A 22,116-nucleotide genomic window follows, 5' to 3' on the forward strand; every position below is an offset into this window, starting at 1 on the left:
TAGAACTACTTTAAATATGATTTCCTGGATGCTTGAAAGAGTAATTCCAGGACATCTTGATCTATACAAATTTTTCTGTAGATGGACTTGCTCTTACTAGTGCACTTTGAACACAAAAATCACATTCAAATATCCATATGCTTATTTTTATCAATAACTTAAAGGAGGGACATAAAAATAGGGTGCACAAAAAAGTTAGTGGGAGGGATGGTTTTGGTCTAAAGGAATACTTACAGTTGACGGGTTCGCTTGGGGTTGCATCTTTTTTTATTTAGGCAAGATGAATGCAATGATTCTGGAAGCTAGTTTTGATATTTTTTGACAAAATGGAACAATTTGATTCTGGATTCAGGTTTTGTTGGCAACATCATGTAAATAATTCTTGGGTTGGAATTATAAAGATAGTAGCCATAAACTAACAAATTTTAGCAATGATAAATTATAAACTGTGTTAAAAAGAAAATACCACAAAGTGTGGAATAAAGGTGGATCCTGTTCTGGATGAAACAGTTCACTGCTCAAGACAACAGCAACAATAGCAAAAAACAAAACAAAACAAAATAATAGCAGCAACAACAACAACAGAAAACCATGATTGCAGAGTGGACTAGAGTGACCAGAGGCTCGAGGTGGGCAGTGGGCTGTGAACAAGGTAAGTGAGCTGAAGCTGAGGGGTAGATGCCGTTGTGAGGTGGCACCTGAATCATCAATTAGAAATTCATACTAGAGACAAAATAGAGCCCTTGGCAGGAGAGTAAAATGCTCTGGCCAGAGCTTCAGAAACATTCCACAACAAGAGGGGCTGCCGGGCATGAAGATTAGATTACTGCCACATCCCTGGGGAGTCGGTGGAAGCTTGGAAGATGATGGATGGAGAGAAGCTCATGACTGAAAGCCTTACCTGGCAGAAGTAGCTCTCCATGAAGTTCATGTTGAGACCTCCGTCTCTACATTCTCGCATTGAGCTTCTTCTTAACGTTCCTGAATAGTCTTGGCAGATCTCAGGTGCAGCGGATGTTTTAACTCCGTCCATCATTTCAAATCCTGTAGTTCTTTCTCCTCCTCCCAGATCTTGCATTTCTCTGCCACAATACTCATTTGTATAAACTCCTAAAAACATTGAAAACGTCAAATTCATTTTTCTAGTGTAATGTAAGCTAAAAACTAACTTATTATCATGAATAGTTTCTTCATTCAAGGCTGTATTTGTGAGTAGAGAGATGACGTGATGCACGAAGGATAGATAATTGTGATGTTTAATCCCAAATAATATTAATAAAACCTTAATAATAGTCGGTTTGCTAATTTTAGTTATCTGTTGGCAGACTTTTCTATATGATGCGCTGACAGACGTGCAATGAAGTAATAAACATTTGTGGACTGAATGATCTCAAACTGAATTACATTGAGTTAAGTAGTTCTAAATCTAAAAGTTAAATAAGGACATCAGGGTATTCCCAATGGGTTCCTGGGTGCACGTGGCATCCTGTAGAAGGCACAAGAGCCACTGGGTTTCCAAAAGAGGCCATAGTTACGATGAGAAGAAAGATTCCTGGAAGTATCTTGGATAAGCTCTTGGAAGTAGAGAGGAAAAGCATGTTACATGCTTGAGGGGTGAAATAAAACGTGACCAGAAGTGGGGGATCCACATTAGGATGCACACCCCATGACACAGCACTCTAACTTGAGTTTGGGGGAGACATACTTTTCATATTCCAATTATCCTGATGCCTTCCATGCTACTTTAGGAGCTGTATGAAAATTCAAAGACTTAATGAAAAATCAGTGCATAAATAAATATTGGTGATTTTGGTGAACTGATGGGTCCCGGGAACCAACTGGGGACTGGTGGGGTAGATGTGATCCAATGAGGACATATTGGCAACACTAGCAGAAATGGAGACATCAGGACGAGAAATGGGACTGGTGATCTATTGTATAGGAGATATACAGACTATTGAATCCAATTCTACAAAATAGAATCCTTTCTGGTGCCTTTTAGAGTGTTCAAAGAAGAAAAGTAATTTTTTAGGGGATGGAGAGATGGCTCATTGGTTAAAACCACTGGCTGCTCTTGCAGAGGGCCTGTGTTTGGTTCCTAGCCCCACATAGCGGCTCACAGCTGTCCAACTGTAGCTACAAAGTATCTGACGCCCTCTTCTGGCCTCTGAGGGCACTACACACACATTGTGCAAAGACATGAAAGGAGGCAAGCACTCATACATATAAAATAAAAATATCAAAATCTTTAAAAGGTAGTAATTTCTCAAAAGATTGAAAGAAAACTGATGGAATAAGTAGCATTTACTGTAAAAATTATAAAATAGTAATACTATTTCAAAAATATAAAATAGTAGGACTATGTCTAATGACAGAAGAAGTTATTTTAATTGTTCTTTTTATTACAGTAGTAGCTTCCTGGTTTCTGCTTGGGAATTAGTCTATAGATATTTGGTTCAAGATGAGTTGTAGATACCCAGTCTTAACTCTATGTAAAGAGGAACTTGCCCATGTGTGTACAACCTTAGCTGAAGGCTTTGAAAGGTTTTGAATGTGTTTTGTCTACTTGCTTTCAGTTTAATAAATGAAAAAATTATTTTATAGGTCAGTGTTTATACTAATGCCAATAATGGACATATTTTTTCTCTGAAAAAAAAAATGAGTAGGTAGCTGGGTGGTGGTAGCACATGCTTTAATCCCAGCACTTGGGAGGCAGATTTTCTGAGTTCGAGGCCTGCCTGTTCTATAAAACAAGTTCCAGGACAGCTAGGATTGTTACACAGAGAAACCCTGTCTTGAAAAATAAGGAAAACAAACAAATAAACAAAAAAAGATTAGGTAAAGTAAAACAAAACTGAACCACCCTCTTTTTCTTACCTGAGTTGTCAGGTATACATTCTATAATATTGGCATTACCAGGTAGCATTTGTGGCACACAGATGGTAGCTATGCCCTAAAAGACAAGAGACAACATTTTACTATTAATAATGAGTCTTTTCTTTCTCTACTTATGTCTTTTTTTAATTCTAAAATTGTCACAGAATTCCTAAAATAACACTATTTAGGAAGCTTTTGAATTCTTCTTAAAAGTCAAATCACTTGTTTAAGTCTTCCCTGGTGACTTCTGCCGAGTTTTGATGACCGCTCTTCTTCCTTATTCCCTACCCAAGAACCAAGACTCGTGTAGACTGAATGATTCCCACCATTTTAGACCATGTCTGGACCCTGGGGTCTAGTGAGCTCCCAAATTCCATTCTTACAGATAAGCACTTACATCGTGGGGTTCGGGCTGTGGGCCTTCTACTGCCCATGTGTGAATTGCTCCATCAGAACATTCTGGAACAGGCTCAAAACCAGCTCCACCACCAGGGGCACCTCCACAATCACAGCAAAGCAACAAGAATGGAACCACTGTGGAAGAGAGAGAAGTAAGGGGTTAGCACTGGGCTATGTTGAAAGAGAACAATCTGATCTCCAAGCATTAAATGAGAATATGACAAATGAATAATACCAGACCCCCAAATAAACATGAGCTTGGAAACACCAGACTGCAGTGGATTTTAATCTGTTTAGAGTATTAAAATTACAGATAAAATCATTTGATTAAAATGGTTGATTCTTTTTCCCACCATCCCTCAGGAAAACAAGAGAGACTAAAGAAAGTCAATTTCAGGCAGCCTTTTGGAACCTTTGTGCCTGTACTTACTATTCCAATGCACACATTTTTCTTTCTCCTTTTTTAAGAAAAACCTCATTCGATTACTCAGTTATCCTCACGAAGGTTATTGTTTCCCCCCATGGAGTCCTCTTTTTTTAAAAAAATATTTCACACATAAATAGACACGATCATACTTTGGCAATGTCTTCTCTTTCTTATCTGTTTGAGGTATCATTCGTGTATTTCCTATTGTCATAGAACCTTGCTAGATCTTTTTGAATGAATGGATACAAAGGAAAGGTGTGTCAATGGTAGAAGGGAATAAAGATGGACATAGGTAAGAGGGGAGGAGAGGAAGAAAAAGAAGGCAAAGAATTTGATGAGTCTTGCTTGTTTAGGATAGTTATAAAGCTCGGAGAAGCTTCTCGACACAAAGGCTTATGTATAACATTGAAAGTCTATTGGTCACATTATCTGACATTGGACAGTGATATTAGGGAAACTGAAAAAGAAAGTTAGCTATTATTTAGGGTGGTCACCATCAGCTCTTTGGTATTTAGTTTGTTTCAGTAAAGCAAAGACTGGACTAGAAATTGTGAGGATTATCTCAACCCTTGTCTACTTCACATTCACTCTGCATTCTTGCATCTTCCTTTATTTGTTTCATTTTGATGAAAAAATGTGTTTTTAAACTTGTTATCTTTCTCATTGTACTTTTCCTGGTTCTTATTTCCTTTTATTTCTATTTATTATGAGCCAATAGCAATGAATTTCTGTTACTTAACACAGAACGTTCATTTTATCTTAAACGTGTTTCAAACTCTAGGGACAGTGCTCAACTTTAAACTTCTCTCTCAGCATGCCCAAATTTCTCTGTGATTTAGATGGATCTATGTCAATGAAACATTATTTAAAGTCAGAGAAAGCCTGGTATCCATTTGTAGCCATTTGCTGCTTAAGAGAAATGAAGAACAATTAGGGAGGTGGCTCAGCAGCTAAGAGCTCTTGCTCTTGCAAAGGACCCAGGTTCTGTTACCAGGTTCTGCTCCTCTCCACAGCTTCAGTTCCAAGAGATTTGTGGCACTCTCTAAGGCCTCTGCAGGCACCAGGTCCACATGCCTCATGTTTGCATATGTGTAGGCAAAACATCCATATGCATAAAATAAGAACAAATATATCTTTTTGAAAGGTAGAAATGATGGCAGAACACTATTTTAAAATTTTGTATGTGAGTTATCTCAATGAACATTTTGTGAATAACTAGTTAAATAGGTGAGACATGTTTCACCACCAGTATTTTATGATTCTACACTTGAAATTGGCAATTTTCACATTTTTGTATTTATTTACTTGGAGTTTTGCTGTATATATCTCATGCTTGTTTCAAACTCATGATCCTCCTGTCTCCACCTCCCAATTGCCTGAATGGCAGATGTGTGCCAGCTCACACAGTTGCAAATGTCAACACTTGCATTAACTTAATGACAATGTGTAGGCTTCAAGATAGTACCCTCGTCCCTTTCCTCTCCAGCTCCCACCATAATCCAGGGCATTGGGAAAGTCCACCTGGGACACCCAATGGACTCTGTGTTTGTATTTCTGTCCAGAACTAAAGCTACTGTAGTGACCCCAGGACGTACCATGGCCTTCACGTGTGCCAGCTTCCCATCATCTAGTGGTGTTGTGAAGGAAGTAGCAGTAAGTATTTTGCAAGAACAACAGCAAAACTCATAACTGTTAGGTAATCTTTGGAAGACATGCTTGTTAAGTTGGACACCTGCCCTGTTTGGTTCTTTTCATTAAACTTTGCCACCCTGCATTGCATGCGATCCTCCAGGATCCAGCCTGGCTTTCTAGCTGATCCTTTACCACACAGACCCGCACAACTTTAAAGTCTTCACCCTGAGAGTTCTCTATATTAATGTGAAGCCTTTTGTGCTCTTGGCTTTTTATGTAGACCCTGCCGCCCCCAGTAAATTGAATACCAAGCACAGACATTTCTGGATGATTACACTCTGTAGGAGGATGTAAATTATATTTTATCAAGGAATGAAAATCCTATTTCTTTCCCCATCTTTTTTGAGAGGCCCATGCCAAAGGAAGTGTTGAAGCACTTACATCCTAGGATTAAGAACCCCATGACGAGCAGCCCGATGCCTGCAGGACCCAAGTGAACGTTGTCTCCAGTTCGTTGCCGGTCAACAGTACCATCATCACCATTATTGTAGTTATCTTCGTCACGACCGCCATTGTTGCCATTATCCCATGATCCTGTGTTGACTTGTGTTTCTTCAGTGGAAGTATTTCCACTTGTGCCACTTCCGGAACTGCCACTACCCCCTGTAGTGCCTCCTGTATTGTCGCCGCCACCTGAATTGTCCTGTGTGCTTGTCTCATATCCGGAGCCACTAAGCTCGATGATGATTGTTCCAGTGCAGGTCCTTTGAAGATGATCTGTAACAAGGTTACAGTGGAACAGCCGTCTGTACACAGCCTAGTCATCGTCAGAAACACAGAGCCCTTTTCTTTTCCCACCTCAGCTTGTTTCTGTCTTTAGTCCCATCCACTCAGTAACTTCCCTCAGTCGGTGTGCTGTCATGCTTGCGTGGCTGTATGAGGCTGGGGGATAGCCTCAAGTGTGGATCCACCAGGGTTACCTACTTCTTGTTTGATTGTATAGGGGTCCTTAGCAGCCTGAAACTCTTGCAGTAAGGCTAGGCTGACTGGCCAGCAAAAGACTCAGCCCGAGGGTCACCTCCCCATTGCCACTGAGATTACAAGTGGTGACAGACATGCCCAGCTTTTTGTACAGGTTCTGGAGACTTCACCAACTGATCTGTCTCCTTTGTCCTTCTACTCAGATTTTAAACCAGTCGATGACTGTATTATTTTAACTAACTTAGTCATTATTACCAGTGATATTGTTTACTGGCTAGTTTATAGTGTTGTTAGTTAGATATTACATCTAAACTGAATAATGTAAAAACACAAGCAGATGTGAGTCGAAACCCATAGCGTCAGTACATCAGGATAACTTTGTAGATGCTGTCATGATCAGTTGTCCTTATGATAAATCTCAAGTTGCTTATTTAAGTGCATTGCTTGACCTTGTGTTCCATCTTACTTTGAATGGGATTTGAAGGTTGTTTTTTAAACTTTAAGCTGCACACACTCTTTCATGTTTAAGTACTCATTTGATTAACATAATTTCTGATGGGTACATAATTTTGTATCAAATGGACGACAGTTTTTTTCCTCAGATACCTGTGCATATTGCTTTCAATATCCCCTTGGGGAGACAGGGCTGTCAGCATCTCCGTGCAATCAGCCTTCTATATTTAGCTCTTCCCCAAAGATTACTGGAAATGGGATCATCAGAGAGGAATCAGGACATGAGTTGAGCTTGGGTTGTGCTATTGCAAGGCACTGATATGAGTCTTACTTTCACTGACAGAGTCCCAGAGCCTGGCACAAAAGTCGAAATGTATTCAGTTAAGACTCAGTCTATACTTTCTGAAGAAAAGAATTAAATCTCTGGAGATGTGCAGCAGGCATAGTTCTAAGGCCACTTATCTGACCTTAAAGGCTATCCCACGCATTCTATGACATTCATGCTATTGTTATACGATTTGCTATTTTTATCATTATCGGCATATATTGTTATTGAGCCATTTTATAGATATCTGGGTGCAGATGGGTGAGATGGCTTATATAAGATGTAGGAATCAGTAGATGATAAGACATGACAGCCACCCAGTCTCACCTCAGACTTCAGTCTTACCCTCATGCTAGTGACAATTTGAACACACATTGCTCAACATGACAACTTTTATTTAAAAGGGGATTTCTTTAAAATAGAATAGTAATTTTTAAATCATACGAGAATATTTAAGCTTGGTTTACCCTGGAAGGAAGTTAAATTGATTTCTTACCATCTATTGACAATATTGTTCCCTCGTATCTTCCATTAAGCATGTCGTATTGTTCCTTAGTAACTCTGTTTCTTAAAGTTATTATGCCTGATCTTGAGCCAATATCCAGCAGGTTGGCTGGGTTATTTCCCATTACATATCTGTAGTCAAAAGAATACAATAAAAGTTAAAGCTACCTTTTAAAAAGAAATTTTGTAAAATTAATTTTTAAGGTTAGTATAAAATAATAGGTTTATTGATTGTGTCTTTTCATAAGTGAGTGTCACATACTTGGTTCTCCTTCATCCTTCTTTCTGCTCCCACCTCTCACCCTGCCATCCTCTGACAGTTCCCCTTCCTTCTCCCAGCAGCTCTTGCTTTCATATCACATGCAGTCTGTTGCCCACCCCTTCCCCGCTCCCTTAAGGTTGCTTCTTCCCTTCTCACGATCCCCTAAGATTATAACTTTTAGCTGGAAAACACCAGCTTACCTAACATTTGTTGAGATTTGGTTCGTGTCCAGGTCGGTAGCTACAAACTCTCCCACCTTGTAGTTTGCGCCCATCTGGCTGTTTATTACAAATGTCTTTGAGCCTGGCCGGAACACGGAGCCTTCCACTACGTTCCTCACAGCTACAGTGATCATAGTCGCTGTGATTCTGTACTGAGAAATGATGGACTGGTGGAACTCAGCGACGTTTCGAACACCAATACTAAGTTGCAGATTCTGCATGGCTTCATAATCTAGTGGCTAGAAAACACAAGAAGAGTTAGTTCTCCTGTGAAAATTCCCTTCAGAGAACAGAGATACCCTTTGAGACTAGACTAGTCAAAGTAATTTATGGTGCTCGTCTTTCGGTTATAAAATTGAACATAAATCCATTTGATGTACCTAGTCTACTTTTATTTGGTGGGTATTTAGTTCAAGATAGACACATGCAAATGTAGTAAGGGAAAAATCGAGTTGTCTTGAATCTTTTGTTGAAAAGATTAAAAGCACAGGACATGAATCCTAGTCGCTCAAAAAAGCAGTTAAATACTTAAATTCAACATATGATTCAATTCATGCATTTGTCGTACAAAGGCCATCTATGTTAGCTGACAGCATTGCATGTTTCCGAGAAAGTAGCTCTTTTTATAATAAAATATGAGTCAAATATATCAGAAAACTGATCATTTAACTAGTTTTATCCTGGTAGAGTTATTTTTAAAAATTGACTTCAATGTGACTTTTTAAATGTCAATGTATATACACATACATATATGTATGTGTGGGTATATATATATATACCCACATATATATATGAAGAAATATTTATTTTCTTCAGTATGTTCTAAAAATTATTTCATACTGTAAAATAATCAAGCAATAAGTTTCTTATGGAAATTGATACCCAAATCCACAATTCATAAAATTTGCCAAATACCTGATGTGTTCCCCATATACCAAATATATTTTTTCTGAATGTTTATTGTTATTTTAAATAAAAATATTCATAAACTGAGCTCTTCTATTCATCTAGAATTTTATGTGAAATAATTAGTTTTATTTACAACTTAAAATACCAATTAAAGCACATATGTGTGTTCAGCAAGAATGCATATATATATACACACCATAATTATATTACCTCTCTATAATTATAATAAAGGATTTAAAATATACTATCATATTTGGGAGAACTATTCTAGTTTTAACATAGAGCTATTAAGAACAAATAAGGTAAATAATTTTTAGAGTAATATAAAATTGAAGTGAAATAGATTAAAGATTATTTCCCTAGTATCCAGTCCTAGATAATATCTCTATACTCATGTGCACACACCCCAAAGAGATATAGGGACACACACATGCAATTAAAAATGATAAAAATAAATCTTTAAATAAATACAAATAAAACCTTAAATTTAAAGGTTAATCATAATTGGTTGTTTGAAAACCCATTGTTTACAAATTATCCCGATGTCGGTGAAAGTTATGGAACCTTCCTTAGACTTGTGCGTAAACATACTAATTCCCACTTAAGGGTATAACTTCAGAACATCTCTTCATGATCCCAGAATCCCCTATAATTGTGGAGGGCCATAAAAATCCCCAAAATCCCAGCACTGAGGAGAAGTGGACACAAAGAAGCTATTTATAACTGATACCAGCTTGGAAAGCGAAAACAGTTTTCTCCAGCGGACTGAGGCTAGACACATCAGCTACACACAAGGACAGGGCCCATGTCCGGGACTAGCTGCTCACCACAAAGCAGACATCTATTTTTGTGTGTGTATGTGAATCTTTGGAGGACTGTATTGAAAAAAAGGGGTTCAGATTTTTAATGATTATTTTCCTGAAGCAATATAAGCACATACATTCATATTAAAGATATTTGTATTTTATATAATTTTAAAGCACAGCAAATTTATCATTTCATAGACTCATTAATAAAACATTGATATCACTTTAACTTTGATATTTTGAAAAAGAAAAGACCACAAAGCAAGTTATTTAGAATAATTATGCCATACCTTGACAACCTTCAGAATGCCTACATTTGTTCTTTCATTCATTTCTATTTCAAACCAATTTCCCTCATTTCCGGAGATGAAGAAAATGACCGCCTTCCAGTTGTCTGAGAACTCCTCGTCCAGATCAATGACTCTGATCTGCGCCAGCTGCGAGTGCAGTGCGTTTTCTTCAATTTCGATGTTATACTGAAACAAGAGGCAGATATCCGAAATATCAGAACGCCAAAAGCAGGGGAGAGAACCCGTACCAGGCTGTCCACAGCTTGCTGTCTATTCATAAGCAGCAACCTCGCTTATAAGTGCACACTTCATCGCCCAAACCCGCTTTCCTACTGTAGAAACAATCTAAGGAAAGCGTGTGTCTACACCGGTGCTGTAGACAGCAAATGTAGCGAGCACACCTGAAAACTGAAGGGGCGCCTATAGGAACTGGAATGCCATGAATGTAGAGTCATTAAACCTAGTTCCCAAGAGCAAATGCTTACAGATGACTGCTCCAAGTATGGGATGTTGTCATTGACGTCCAGGATTTTGATGACGCACTCACATTCTGCAGACATGCCGTCTGCCCCACCATCACGGTCGGAGCCTCTCACCGCAAGCGAATACTGGCTGTATTGCTGAAAAAGACACGTTACAGGCGATGGCACACTAGGCATGGACAGGCTGTCCTATGCAGAGGTCTTCTAAAACACTGGCTCAACATTTACATACGTCCACGATGGAAGACAAGGTAACAGAGATGAAACTAGAGACCTCACATCACTCAGGACTGTATTGGTCCCTTCCATTTCCAGTGAGTTATCCAGCATAATCTCAAAGGAGCAATAGTTTTGTTAAAGATTTCATTTCTTGCTCATGGAATGTCCAGAGGAAGGAGAAGGTTCTAAAGGGTGAGACAGGCCAGAATGTTCAAAACAAGAAAGATATGATCCATCAAGGATACATGTTATGAAAATTCCGCACTATGAACAAAAATTCACTGAGAGCTCAAGGTAAATAAAGAGTATCTAGTGGCAGGTGGAGAAGGGGGGAAATGAAGTCGCTGATGATGTTTCTATTTTTGGTTCTATTCAGAAGTGCGTCTACACTTAGAAGTCGGTGAAAGTTATGGAACCTTCCTTTGACTTGTGTGTAAACTTACTAATTCCCACTTAGGGGTATAACTTCAGAACATCTCTTCATGATCCCAGAATCCCCTATAATTGTGGAGGGCCATAAAAATCCCCAAAATCCCAGCACTGAGGAGAAGTGGACACAGAGAAGCTATTTATAACTGATACCAGCTTGGAAAGCGAAAACAGTTTTCTACTTGGACTGACGCTAGACACATCAGCTACACACAAGGACAGGGCCCATGTCCAGGACTAGCTGCTCACCACAAAACAGACACCCATTTTTGTGTGTGTATGTGAATCTTTTATTTTGATACTTTTGCCTTATTATTTTGTTTGAATTTGCTCTGATCTTTGTTTTCTTTTGAGAGAGAGAAAGAATAAAATTGGGAGGGTAGGGAGGTAAGGAATCTAGGAAGATTTGGAAGAGGGAAAAGAATATAGTAAAAATATATTATGCACAAAACATTTAAATTAAAAATTTGATATAAAAGTAGGACTAGTGAGATGGCTCAGCAGACAAACATAGTTCCTACAGCGCCTGACAGCTTGAGAGCCATCCCATATGCTTGAAGGAGAGACACAGCCCTTACAAGTTGTCCTCCTATCCTCACAAGCATGCCACTGTTGGACATGACCACGTTCCCCCCAAATAAAGAAATAAATATAATACAAATATGCAGTAATTGAACACATTCTTTTAGCTTTTTTCTTTAAGTACTTTTACCTTTATAACCATGACCTTTTGAATAAAAATCTTTTAAAGATGAAGAATTACCTCTCTGTCTAGAAAATTATTCATTGTTCGTATTTCTCCAGTTTTTCTGTTGATGATGAACATTGGTGACTCTGAAGGTTCCTGTCTTATGATCTTGAAAGCTATCTGTGAGTTCAAGTTATTTGGCTCATCTGCATCGGTAGCGTCGAGTTTCATGACCAACGTGTCTAGAAATCAAGGGCAATTGCCACGTTTGGACAATGAACATTATTATGGTCCAATATGTTATCTGTGATTATGCAGTGTGCATTCAACTTCCTTTGAATTGTACAACATCAACATACCAATATATTAACTCCTTTCGTTCCTTTTGTCCTGATAAAAAGACCATATTTGAATAGGAACCTAGACATTATTGAAGGGAAATTGAGTCTTTTATTCTGACTCTATTTTTTTATTCTAATATAACTTCATTGAAACAAAATGCTTATGGTGAAGTAAAGTAACATTAAAACTCAGTTAATGCTTTCCCAACTGTGCTATGAGACCTTATTTCTACTGTGTGATTCCATCCTTACTTCCCGTCGTTATAAATGAGAATTGTAGTAACACCACACTCGTGAGAATTCAATAGCAAATGAAAATACTGACTGATGCGTCTACTGAGTAATGCACTTTTGATGAATATTATTGTCCATTTTGGGCATTTAATAAGTGGCATTGTTGTTTAGGTTGGAATTGACTCTTGTGTAGGTGCTGTGTATCTAGGAGCTTACATGAAATAATTGTTTAATCACATACACAGCCCTGTCCTTGCCTTCTTTCTTAATCTAGTAAAGAGTTCGATAAATGATATTAGTGGGCATAAAAAACTGCAAGCATTCATTTATTAATTGGAATTCTGCTCCACTTTCTAAATTGTTTCCAAAATAATTGCTAAAATTCTAGGACATCCATCCCTTCCCTTTTCTCCTCTTTCCCCCCTCACCTCTCCCTTAGAGATCCACACCACTTGAATAATCTTCAATGGTGTGCAAGTGGCTAATATCCATTGCAGTCAGCTAGAAATAATTTAAAACCCACGGAGGCATGTATGTGAGTTATATGCAAACAAGACATCATTTGTAAAAGGATGCGAACTTCATAGATCTCTTTATGTTTAGGGTTCCTGGAGCCAAACCCAATAGATAAGAAATGAAGACTGCATTCATTGTAGCTTAAACGGGAAGGGGAAAGATTTATTTCTTAGCCTTTATTTGTTGTTAATTAATAAATGTTCTTAGCATCACAAGAGACGACTTGGAGCAGATGTCTTCGAGTGACACTAAGATAATAAACTTCTTTCTCTTTCCATTACTCACTGCTCCCCAGTCTCTGCTGGCCACTCTTCCCTTCATCCTTCTGCAAGGGTGCTTTGGAAATGAGTGAGAACACATGATACTTGTCTTTCTGTGCCTGCTTGGCTTTTGTAAAAACAATGGCCATTAAAAAGCTCAGCGGGGTGACCAAAGTTACAATGTATCAGCTCTTTGGGGTTGTTCTTCAGTCGAATAGGGTAATCAATCATTCATATCAGAATGATTACGAAAGATGAATATGGAATTCTTCCGTGCTTACTGGTTATAGACACAGAAATCTCTTGATTGTTATTTGATTATTACGCATTGTATTGAATAATGGACTCCCAGAAACAGGTACACTTCTTATGTCTGAGTAAACAACAACTTTGAAGTAAGGGTGATGACCACATGTGAGTGGAATTGCTCTCTACAGCTTCTCTCCCAGTTCATGTTTACCTGGACACAGCTCAGCCCAGTTGCCTAGCAACAGTAACTTAGTCATCGACACATTGTTTCTTTAGTAGTGCAGGTGACTCACTTGCATTAGAATTTTCTTCTATTTGTCCTGTAAATGTAGTCATGGAAAACACGGGAGGGTTGTCGTTTATATCCATAACCCTGACTCTGAGCTCCAGTGGGTTCTCCAAATCTTGGCCTTGGGCATTCAGTGCTCGGCAGTAGATCTAGTCATGGAAGAAATATCTCTGGTGAGGTATTGCATTTGTAAGTTCTTACAGAATGAAGGTACTGCCCTGGTACCACAGAAGATTAAGGGGCACCATATTATTATTTCCCACTAAAATATAGACATGAGCAAAACATATAACGAATAAGAAAAGGCAAAGAAGAGCATAAGGTGCCCGTTTAAAAAGGTAACTTGATACACTGGGCAGAGGAAATACTGCGGATTCTCTGTTTAAAATCAAGAAAAAAGAGTAGCAGGGAAAGGGCTCTGGAGAGTGTGGTCAGGGAGGGTCAGGGGAGCGCTTCCAAAGCACTGTGGCATTCTAAAGTGATGGGGTAACCGTGTGGCTTCTTATTCATCATTACTCCTTCCCTTGTGAAGACGTGTAACGTGCATTACAGAGGTCATCTGTTCTGTGGAACAACGCATTGTGCCTTAACGTGGACTGCTTTACTGATTAGCTGGATTTGTAGGGAGACACAGTGGTGGGAAGAAGTCAAGAATACGTGTTTGGATGTGGAGGCTGAGGAATTAAAGTGATTCTAGAAATGCAGATGAGCAGTGTGAATGAAAACGGCAAGGACTGAAGGATATTTGGAGGTAGTTTGGAATATTAGTTTTTTTTTCAGGGCTGGGAAATGAACCCAGGTTTTCACCAACAATAAGCAAATACTTGGTACTGAGGCTACTTACGTTGCATTCTCAGACCTTTAATGGGATTTTAATACAAGAGATTAGCATCATTGAAAAGATTGTTTTTATATTATTATTATTATTGTTGTTTGTTGCTGTTGTTTTTGAGACAGGGTTTCTCTGTGTAGTTCTGGTTGACCTGTAACTGGCATTGTAGACCAGGCTGGCTTCCAACTTACAAAGCTCTGCCGGATTCCATGTCCCAGGTGCTGGGATTAAAGGCATACATCACCAATGCCCCGCTTATTTTATTTTGTTTTTTGATTAAGAAGTGTTAACCATGATGACAAATGGAAATGGTGGCAGCCAATGGCTAAGAAGAACACAAAAGAAAAAGTAGCTGACAGGATAAGGCTCTTCAAGACGTCATGGAGCAAGAGCCAGGAGAACAGACTGCTGATCGTGTTTTCAAACTCAGCGACGAATGTGTCTCAGCAGAAGACAGAGGGCTATATGTGTGTCTGGGAGGTGTAGCGATAGGTGGCTTGTTTTTGGGGTGAGCTGCTTAAAGAGAAATGAGGCGGAGCCTTCGAAGAGAGGCTGTGTAAGCTATGTGACAACTTCTACAAGAAATGTGTGAGAGAGAGATTGAGGATGAGCGAGTTTCCAAAGTTTCTTTGGAGCTCAGATGATCTTGACCAGTGTAGACTTATGATTGATTATGTTCATATGGAACCCAGAGCCTCGAGGAGCTCCAGGCTCATAACTTGGCAGTGGAGTGAAAAGGAAGAATTAATTTCCACTGATTTTTTGTTTTAAGATAGAGTAAAAGTTTGCCCTTCTAGACAAATACTCTAATTTGTCATGGAGCTGATGTTAACTGGCATTTTTGGGAACATATAAGGGAAAAGTTTCTGTATTAATTTTTTTCTCATCTTATTGGGGTACCTGTGAATTAAGAAAGATCTCAGAAAGCCTGATTTGAGGACTCTTGAAATCAAGTTTGGTATGGTCTAAGATTTTTTTCCAAGAATAATTTATACCCACATACAAATATCAAGACAAAGTCCACTTACAATGAAAAAAGGGGTGACTTCACGGTCAACGATGGATGTTATATTGATTTCACCGGTTTTTTGATTAATAACAAAAATTCCATAAGGTGGCTGGTCAATCCCGACTCCAGAGATGCGGTATGTCACTTGCTGGTTTGCGGCACAGTCAGAATGAATCTGTACAGAGACACAGGTTAAGACATTACAGCGTCCTTGTGGACTTCTACATGTGCTATATGACAACCGTTTTCCCTGAGAACTGTTGAATGTGCTGTCTGTGACATCACTTGAGAAGTTTTGAAAACAGGGAAATATACTTGTGGTAGGTCCATGGTCAGTGTTGTAGTATTAATGGCAATTAGCAACGGAATAAAATAATTTCATTTCTATGTCTTTTTTTTTAATTTTCGTTTTTGTTTTTTCCAGATAGGGTTTCTTTGTGTAACAGTCCTGGCTGTCCTTGAACTCATAGAGATCTGTCTGTCTCTGCCTCAAGAAACAAGTATCACCCTAAGAAGTCTTTATAGGTGTCATGCATAGACGCCATAATCATTAAGAATTTATAGCTTTGCTTTTGTATTAATTTTGAACTCCATGCTAGCTCTTTGTCTACAGTAGGCTATTTCTTACATTCTTAGAGAGTTTTATAATGTTGTTATCACATAATGTTGATCTTTAAATTAAAGAACTACTTTAAAAAAACACAAAGATTCAGAAAAAATATTTAAACAGATTTTTATAGTAACAAATTATTTGAAGGTTTTAATTCTGAAACCAGTAAAGAAAAGGAAAGAGCCCACTCCAAAAAATGATCAAAGTCTGGCTTTGGTCCAAATAAATATTGTATGAGCACAAGCCAATCTTACAAAGGCGTTGCCAAATCTCTCTGTACGAATGGTTGTGCTTGCATCTGTGCGTCTATATGTCTATGGCTGTGAATCTGTGTGCATAGAGGAAGTGGTTTCCTGAGTTTGTGCTTTTGTGTACAAAGAAAGGGTGCAGGGAAATGATAGAAATTTGAGATTATGAATGAGGCATACTTTGAAGGCTTACAGACAAGTAGGGGTTAAGCTCTAATAGGTTACAAAGTAGAGAGCGTCCACACACTGAGCAACTTGAATTCTAAATCCATCTGTAAACTATGGTCTTATGGGAGTCTAGTGTAACAAGTACTCATGAGCATCACTTCTGTCAATGAGAAGAAACAGTGTCTGTTTACCCAAATGCCCAACTTCAGTGGTTTAAACCTTTAGGAATTTCAGTTTTCATAGTTTAAATGGGGAGGAGCTGTTAGGTCATATGTGTGCACAAAGCATATAAAATCTGGCCCTTCCAGAACTGTGACCCTATCCACTGGGCTGTTTGGATTCATGCTTTGGGGTTCATACTTACTTTGGCAATCGGGTTTCTCTTTGAGTTGTCTTCACCTTCCCGACAAGCTGCAGCGAACTTGATCCATTCACGTTTCTGCCTTTTGATGGTATACCACTTGGTACCATTTTTGACATTATAGTCTCTTGCCTTGAATAGACAGAGTAAAATAAAGTGTCTATTAACAATTACTTATTATTGATATTCCACTGGAGATTTGGGAGAAAGAGTAATCATGTCAGGAAGAGAAGATGGTTAAATGGAAAATTAAGAATTCTGATGATTTTAGCATTTGCAATAGTAACATTGCAATAATTTTATATGTAGAAGAATGCGATTTTTCTTGAGTATAAGTTGTTATTGCTAATCTGTCTTTCCCTTTGTTCTGCTCTCTCTCTCCCTTTATCCCTTGCCCCCCTTTCCTCTTTCTTGATTTTATTTTGTACTGTGTGTTTATTATATGATTTTGAGACAGGATTTCTTTATGTATCTCAGGTTGGCTTCTAATCCACAATCTTCAAGCCTCAGCCTTGGGAATTTGGGAATTAGACGCAAGCACTAATATACCTGGCCCTTTTATTTTTTATTTTGAAAAAAAAAATAGATTTGTTTTTCCTTACCTGGATTTGAAATTCACTGTTAACTTCAAGCACCACCTGCAAAAAGCAGTCACAATAGTTTATTTTTAATGAATGTGTTCAATTCTAGGTTAACCTATAACTAAAAACACATAACAATAAAACCAAATGATGCATGTGTGAGCTAAGTTTAATGGCAGTAGATGCTCCTTAGCTGTTTTATTCCTGACTGGGGAACTTCTCTCTGCACTAAAGCATGTACTATTGAACAGAGTTCTGCTGAAGTTTCAACTTTTGAGGTTGCACAGAACTTGTGCTGAAGTATCAGGATATATTACATTGCTTTTAATCTAAAAATTGCAGTAATTTCTTAAAACACCAATATTCACATATCAAAGTAATGTGTCTGTATACTTGTTTAAGACATGGAAAATGTATATTTAAAAGTTGATTTTTTTGCATTTGTTGTTTTAAATTGCATTGAGTATCATTTAATACCAGTGTACACCTTTAAACTTTGTAAATATCTTTTCACATAAGAGGTAGGGAACTTCTAATTGAGTTTTTTCATAACAGCAAAACCTGAAACCCATGCACATGATCAGATGTTAGCACTGGTATTAAAAGCTACAGTGTGCATTAAAAATATGAATATTAATAATTTTAAACATAATGATTAGTTTCTCACATCTGGTTTTAGTTTCATTCTTAAGGAATATATAAATTTCAGTTTCCAAGAAGAAGTTTTGAAAACAATGTCAAAACAAAAAAGTTAAACAAACAAACGTATATTTATGGTCAACGTGAGCAGCATGAGGAGAATTTTTACCCATGATGCTGTGCCAGTCACTTCAGTTATTACTGTTGCCATTAAGTTGATGACCACTAAGTGCAAGGCAGTGTGGCCAGAGAACTCTGTCTATCTACCTTCATCCCAAACCCAGTAATGGCCATTATTATTAGTTCCTTTATACAGAAGAGGTAACTGAGGCCTCGCAAGTAACTTATGCCAAAATGCAATCCCATACAGTTCAGTCTAAATACGTGTTTATTTTACAGTCAATTATAAGATAGTCTGTTTTCTCAAATAAATTATTAAGTAAAACGTTACCAAGAATTGATATTATATCAATTGATACTATATTGAAATTGAGAATTTCAAAGTTACTGTTTTGGTCTGGCCTCACAGTATTCTTATTAATTCCTTTTTTGTTGTTTTTGCTCTGTGTGTGTATTTGTGTCTGTGCGTGTGCATGTTTGTATATGTGCGTGCATGTGCAGGTGTGGTTATGTGTGTGCATGTGTGAGTGTGTGAGTGTTTCTGTGAGACTGTGCTTGTATGTGAGTGTGTGTGTGCGAGTGTGTGTGCATGTGTGAGTGTGTTTGTGTGTATGTGTGTATATTTGTGTGTGTGTATGTGCGTGTGTGTGTATGTGTGTGTGTATGTACGTGTGTGTATGTGTGTGTGTATGTGTGAGTGTGTCTGTTGTTGAGCACATGTGTTTTCAAGTGAAGGCCTGTGCACATGTGCAGAGCCGAGAGAATGACATTGAGTGTTCTGATCCTAATACTCTCAACCTTATTCTCTTGAATCAAGGCCTCTCAGTGAACCCAGAGAGAGGCTGGTGGCCATCCAGCACCAGCAATCCTGCTGTCCCCACCCCCACAGCAGTAGGGTCACAGGCATTTGTGGCCATGCCAGCTTTTCATGTAGATGCCGGGACCTCAGATCCTCACGGGTGAGTAGCAGCCCTACTCTCACGCCCCGGGCCATCTCCCCAGCCTCACGGGTGCTGCTCATCTAGAAAGAGCAGTTGCAGCAACAACAGTGATACACGGCCACAAAGGAGTCCAGGCAGCTTAATGGTTAGGGTGTCCAGCTGCGGTGTTGTCTATGGAGCCGAGCGTGGCTACAGAACTCCCCTATTCCAGAGAGTTCTCGCTGCTGTGGGATTTGGGGCCCTTTTCTCAAGCTCTTGCTTGTGGGTGGGGCAGGGCTGCAGGGCTGCCTTATCGCTGCCTTTCTAGGGAAGGGAAGGCCTTTCTTCACAGCTGCAGCTCCTGTTCTCTTGTTTACTCGTCTGCTGCCTGGTATTGCGCGCCCCTTCCCGGAGTGAAGCGCTGGTGCCTACTGCTTTGGGTAACTGGCCAGATGACTAAGAACTCTTCACAACTTTATGAAGCCAGGTCATCCTCTTTCCCATGAGAAGCAGCTTAGGCAAAAGACCAAGTAGGTTTCACCACAGTGTCAGACTCACAATTGGATGGGTAATTAAAAAACCGCCTAGTCTGCTTTTTAAATGTGGTGGGTTGATGAGAGCTGTTTTTTTTTTTTTTTTTTTTTTTTGTCAGAGCGTGGAATAAATTCAGATACAAAGTATCAGGTTTTTACAGACAAAACAATGACATGGAAAAATAAAAATTATTGGGTAGTCAGAAAAGGATATATATAATGATTCTCCGAGCTTTGTCTCATTTGAGATGTGTGTGGACAGACCGCACACAAATACTTTTTTCAGGTATAACACCAAATCCTTGTGTGCCGTAGAAGGATACTGAAGAATTTTGGTCATGGGAAGGGCATGCTGAAATTACAGGTTAGAAAGATTACTTGGACAATAATCTGTAGGGGCAATGGGAAGACTTAAAAATTACAGGCTGAAGGCTGTTGGGTCTTCTGCACCAATCAAAGCAGAGGTGAGGAAGAGCTAAGTAGATGCAGAGGCAGTGAAAACCACAGGGAAAGATCAAGGGGGAGATTCTGGAAAGACAGGATCCACAAGGTGAGGGAACAGATGGGATGAGAGATAAAAAGAAGGAGTGATCCCCAGAGCTAGCAGTACAAAAGAGGCCAGAGGTAGGACAATGTTTGAGGTGCTGGAGGAACGCCACCATTGAGGAAAAACCTAGCTTGGCTATATGTCCAGGTGCATCTTCTCTGGTAGAGCTGTTGAAATCATGGGAGAATTAGATGCCTGTAAAGCGCAGGATGCAGCTAAGAAACAGCCCGTGGGTGCAGGTGACACAGGGAACTCCTGCCTTTGTTTAACTGGGAATCAGTGGAAAGTAGGGGTGTGGAGAGGTGGGGCGTGGCCTGGTGGTGGTGGTTTTGAAAGATAAAGAAGGAGGGAGAGAGGGAGAGAGATACAGAGAGAAAGAGAGGAAGGAGGAGAGGACAGGAAGAAGGCAGAGAGGAAGAGGGAAAGGAAGAAAGGCAGGAACGAAAGTGTGTCCTACGGATCGGAGGAAGTAAAATGATGCACAGACGGACCAGAAGGGGCACTGAAAGACTGATGCGACTTGAACGTTCCCTGATCTTAAAACACTGAACTACGTGAAATTTGAGGAAATCCCAGGGTGTCAAGTCCCTTCAGAGAACATTTTCAGCTAGATAAGGCAAAGACTGGCCCTACCAAAAGAGAACACGGGCTGGGGAGGAAAGGAAGACATACAGTTTCTTTCCTAGGAATTTTGTTGATGAAAGAGAAGAGAAAGACAAAGTGAGTTTTAGGCGTGGGAATTAGTGAAAATTTTCTGTCCAAGCCCTGGCACAGGCATGGCTTTTGTGTGTGTGATGATGGAGTAACTTGGGCTGAGAAACAACCTGGATTTTGTGCAGTGTTCACAGCAATGGCTATTCCCCCTAGAGACAGGGCTTATCACGGTGTTTAAAAAGACCCTGATCTCTTGCCCACTGGAAACTTAATCTGTCTGTGCCACAGTATTGTCACAAACATTGAAAATAAATTCTCTTGGAGCCCAAAAGTTTTGTAGCAACAGTAAATAAAACTCATCTCAATGAGCTTTTCCAGTCACGCCGGCTCCATAGCCAATCAAAATATGTTTATTTAAAAGGCATAGGATTACATTCTTGACACTTTTAATGATTATCCAGCTAAAGTGAATTTCAACAAGTCTGTTGAAGTTAAAATTTGTCTTTTTCATATCCTAAATTTTGACTGGAAGGGTAATTTTTATGAGGAAAATTTAATATAATATTTATATTTTTATAATATATATTTTATATTTTATAATATGTATATTTTATAATATATGTAATATACAGATAAATATTATAATATTTAATAATAGTGAGATAGTGTCAATTTGTGAACAAAATGTTAACTATTAGGTATATCACAGGGATAAGCTACAAAAAACACATAAAATAGAATTTGTTTCTTTACAAAAAATAAACAAAACAAGAACAAAAAACCCTGTTTTGTCTTTCTTTTGGATTTCTCTGACAAAGGATATGATGTTTGGAATGGCCATAACTCAATGGGTTGATTTCTCATATTTATTCATGAGTTGCTCATTTCTTTGACAAATGTGTGTTACAAATTCTGAGACATCATGATGGCATTAAAGGAGTGGTTCTCAACCTACTGGTTATAACCCCTTGGGGTTGAATGACCCTTGAAATAGTCTGTGAACAGAGTTCACATATCCGATATCCTGCATATAAGATATTTACATTATTACTCCTAACAGTAGCAAAATTACAGTTACGAAGTATCAGTGGAATGGTTTTA

The 22,116-nt window shown here is 38.8% G+C and overlaps 1 protein-coding gene across 1 annotated transcript in view; it reads right to left on the reverse strand.

Moving 5' to 3' along the window:
- Positions 1–22,116, reverse strand: part of Dsg1 (desmoglein 1) — a 31,228-nt gene that overhangs the window by 4,169 nt on the left and 4,943 nt on the right. Inside the window, exons 2-14 of the mRNA XM_048442347.3 lie at positions 17,624–17,659; positions 17,025–17,153; positions 15,654–15,809; positions 13,798–13,942; positions 11,980–12,146; positions 10,572–10,706; positions 10,087–10,272; positions 8,061–8,320; positions 7,591–7,730; positions 5,777–6,112; positions 3,275–3,411; positions 2,878–2,953; positions 902–1,110 (exon numbers count right to left, since the gene is read on the reverse strand). Coding sequence (XP_048298304.3) covers positions 902–1,110; positions 2,878–2,953; positions 3,275–3,411; positions 5,777–6,112; positions 7,591–7,730; positions 8,061–8,320; positions 10,087–10,272; positions 10,572–10,706; positions 11,980–12,146; positions 13,798–13,942; positions 15,654–15,809; positions 17,025–17,153; positions 17,624–17,659 — 2,112 coding nt within the window. The remainder of the gene's footprint in view (positions 1–901; positions 1,111–2,877; positions 2,954–3,274; positions 3,412–5,776; positions 6,113–7,590; positions 7,731–8,060; positions 8,321–10,086; positions 10,273–10,571; positions 10,707–11,979; positions 12,147–13,797; positions 13,943–15,653; positions 15,810–17,024; positions 17,154–17,623; positions 17,660–22,116) is intronic.

This window comes from Myodes glareolus, chromosome 13, assembly GCF_982192425.1.
Source record: "Myodes glareolus chromosome 13, mMyoGla1.1, whole genome shotgun sequence".
Classification (NCBI taxonomy): Eukaryota; Metazoa; Chordata; class Mammalia; order Rodentia; family Cricetidae; genus Myodes; species Myodes glareolus.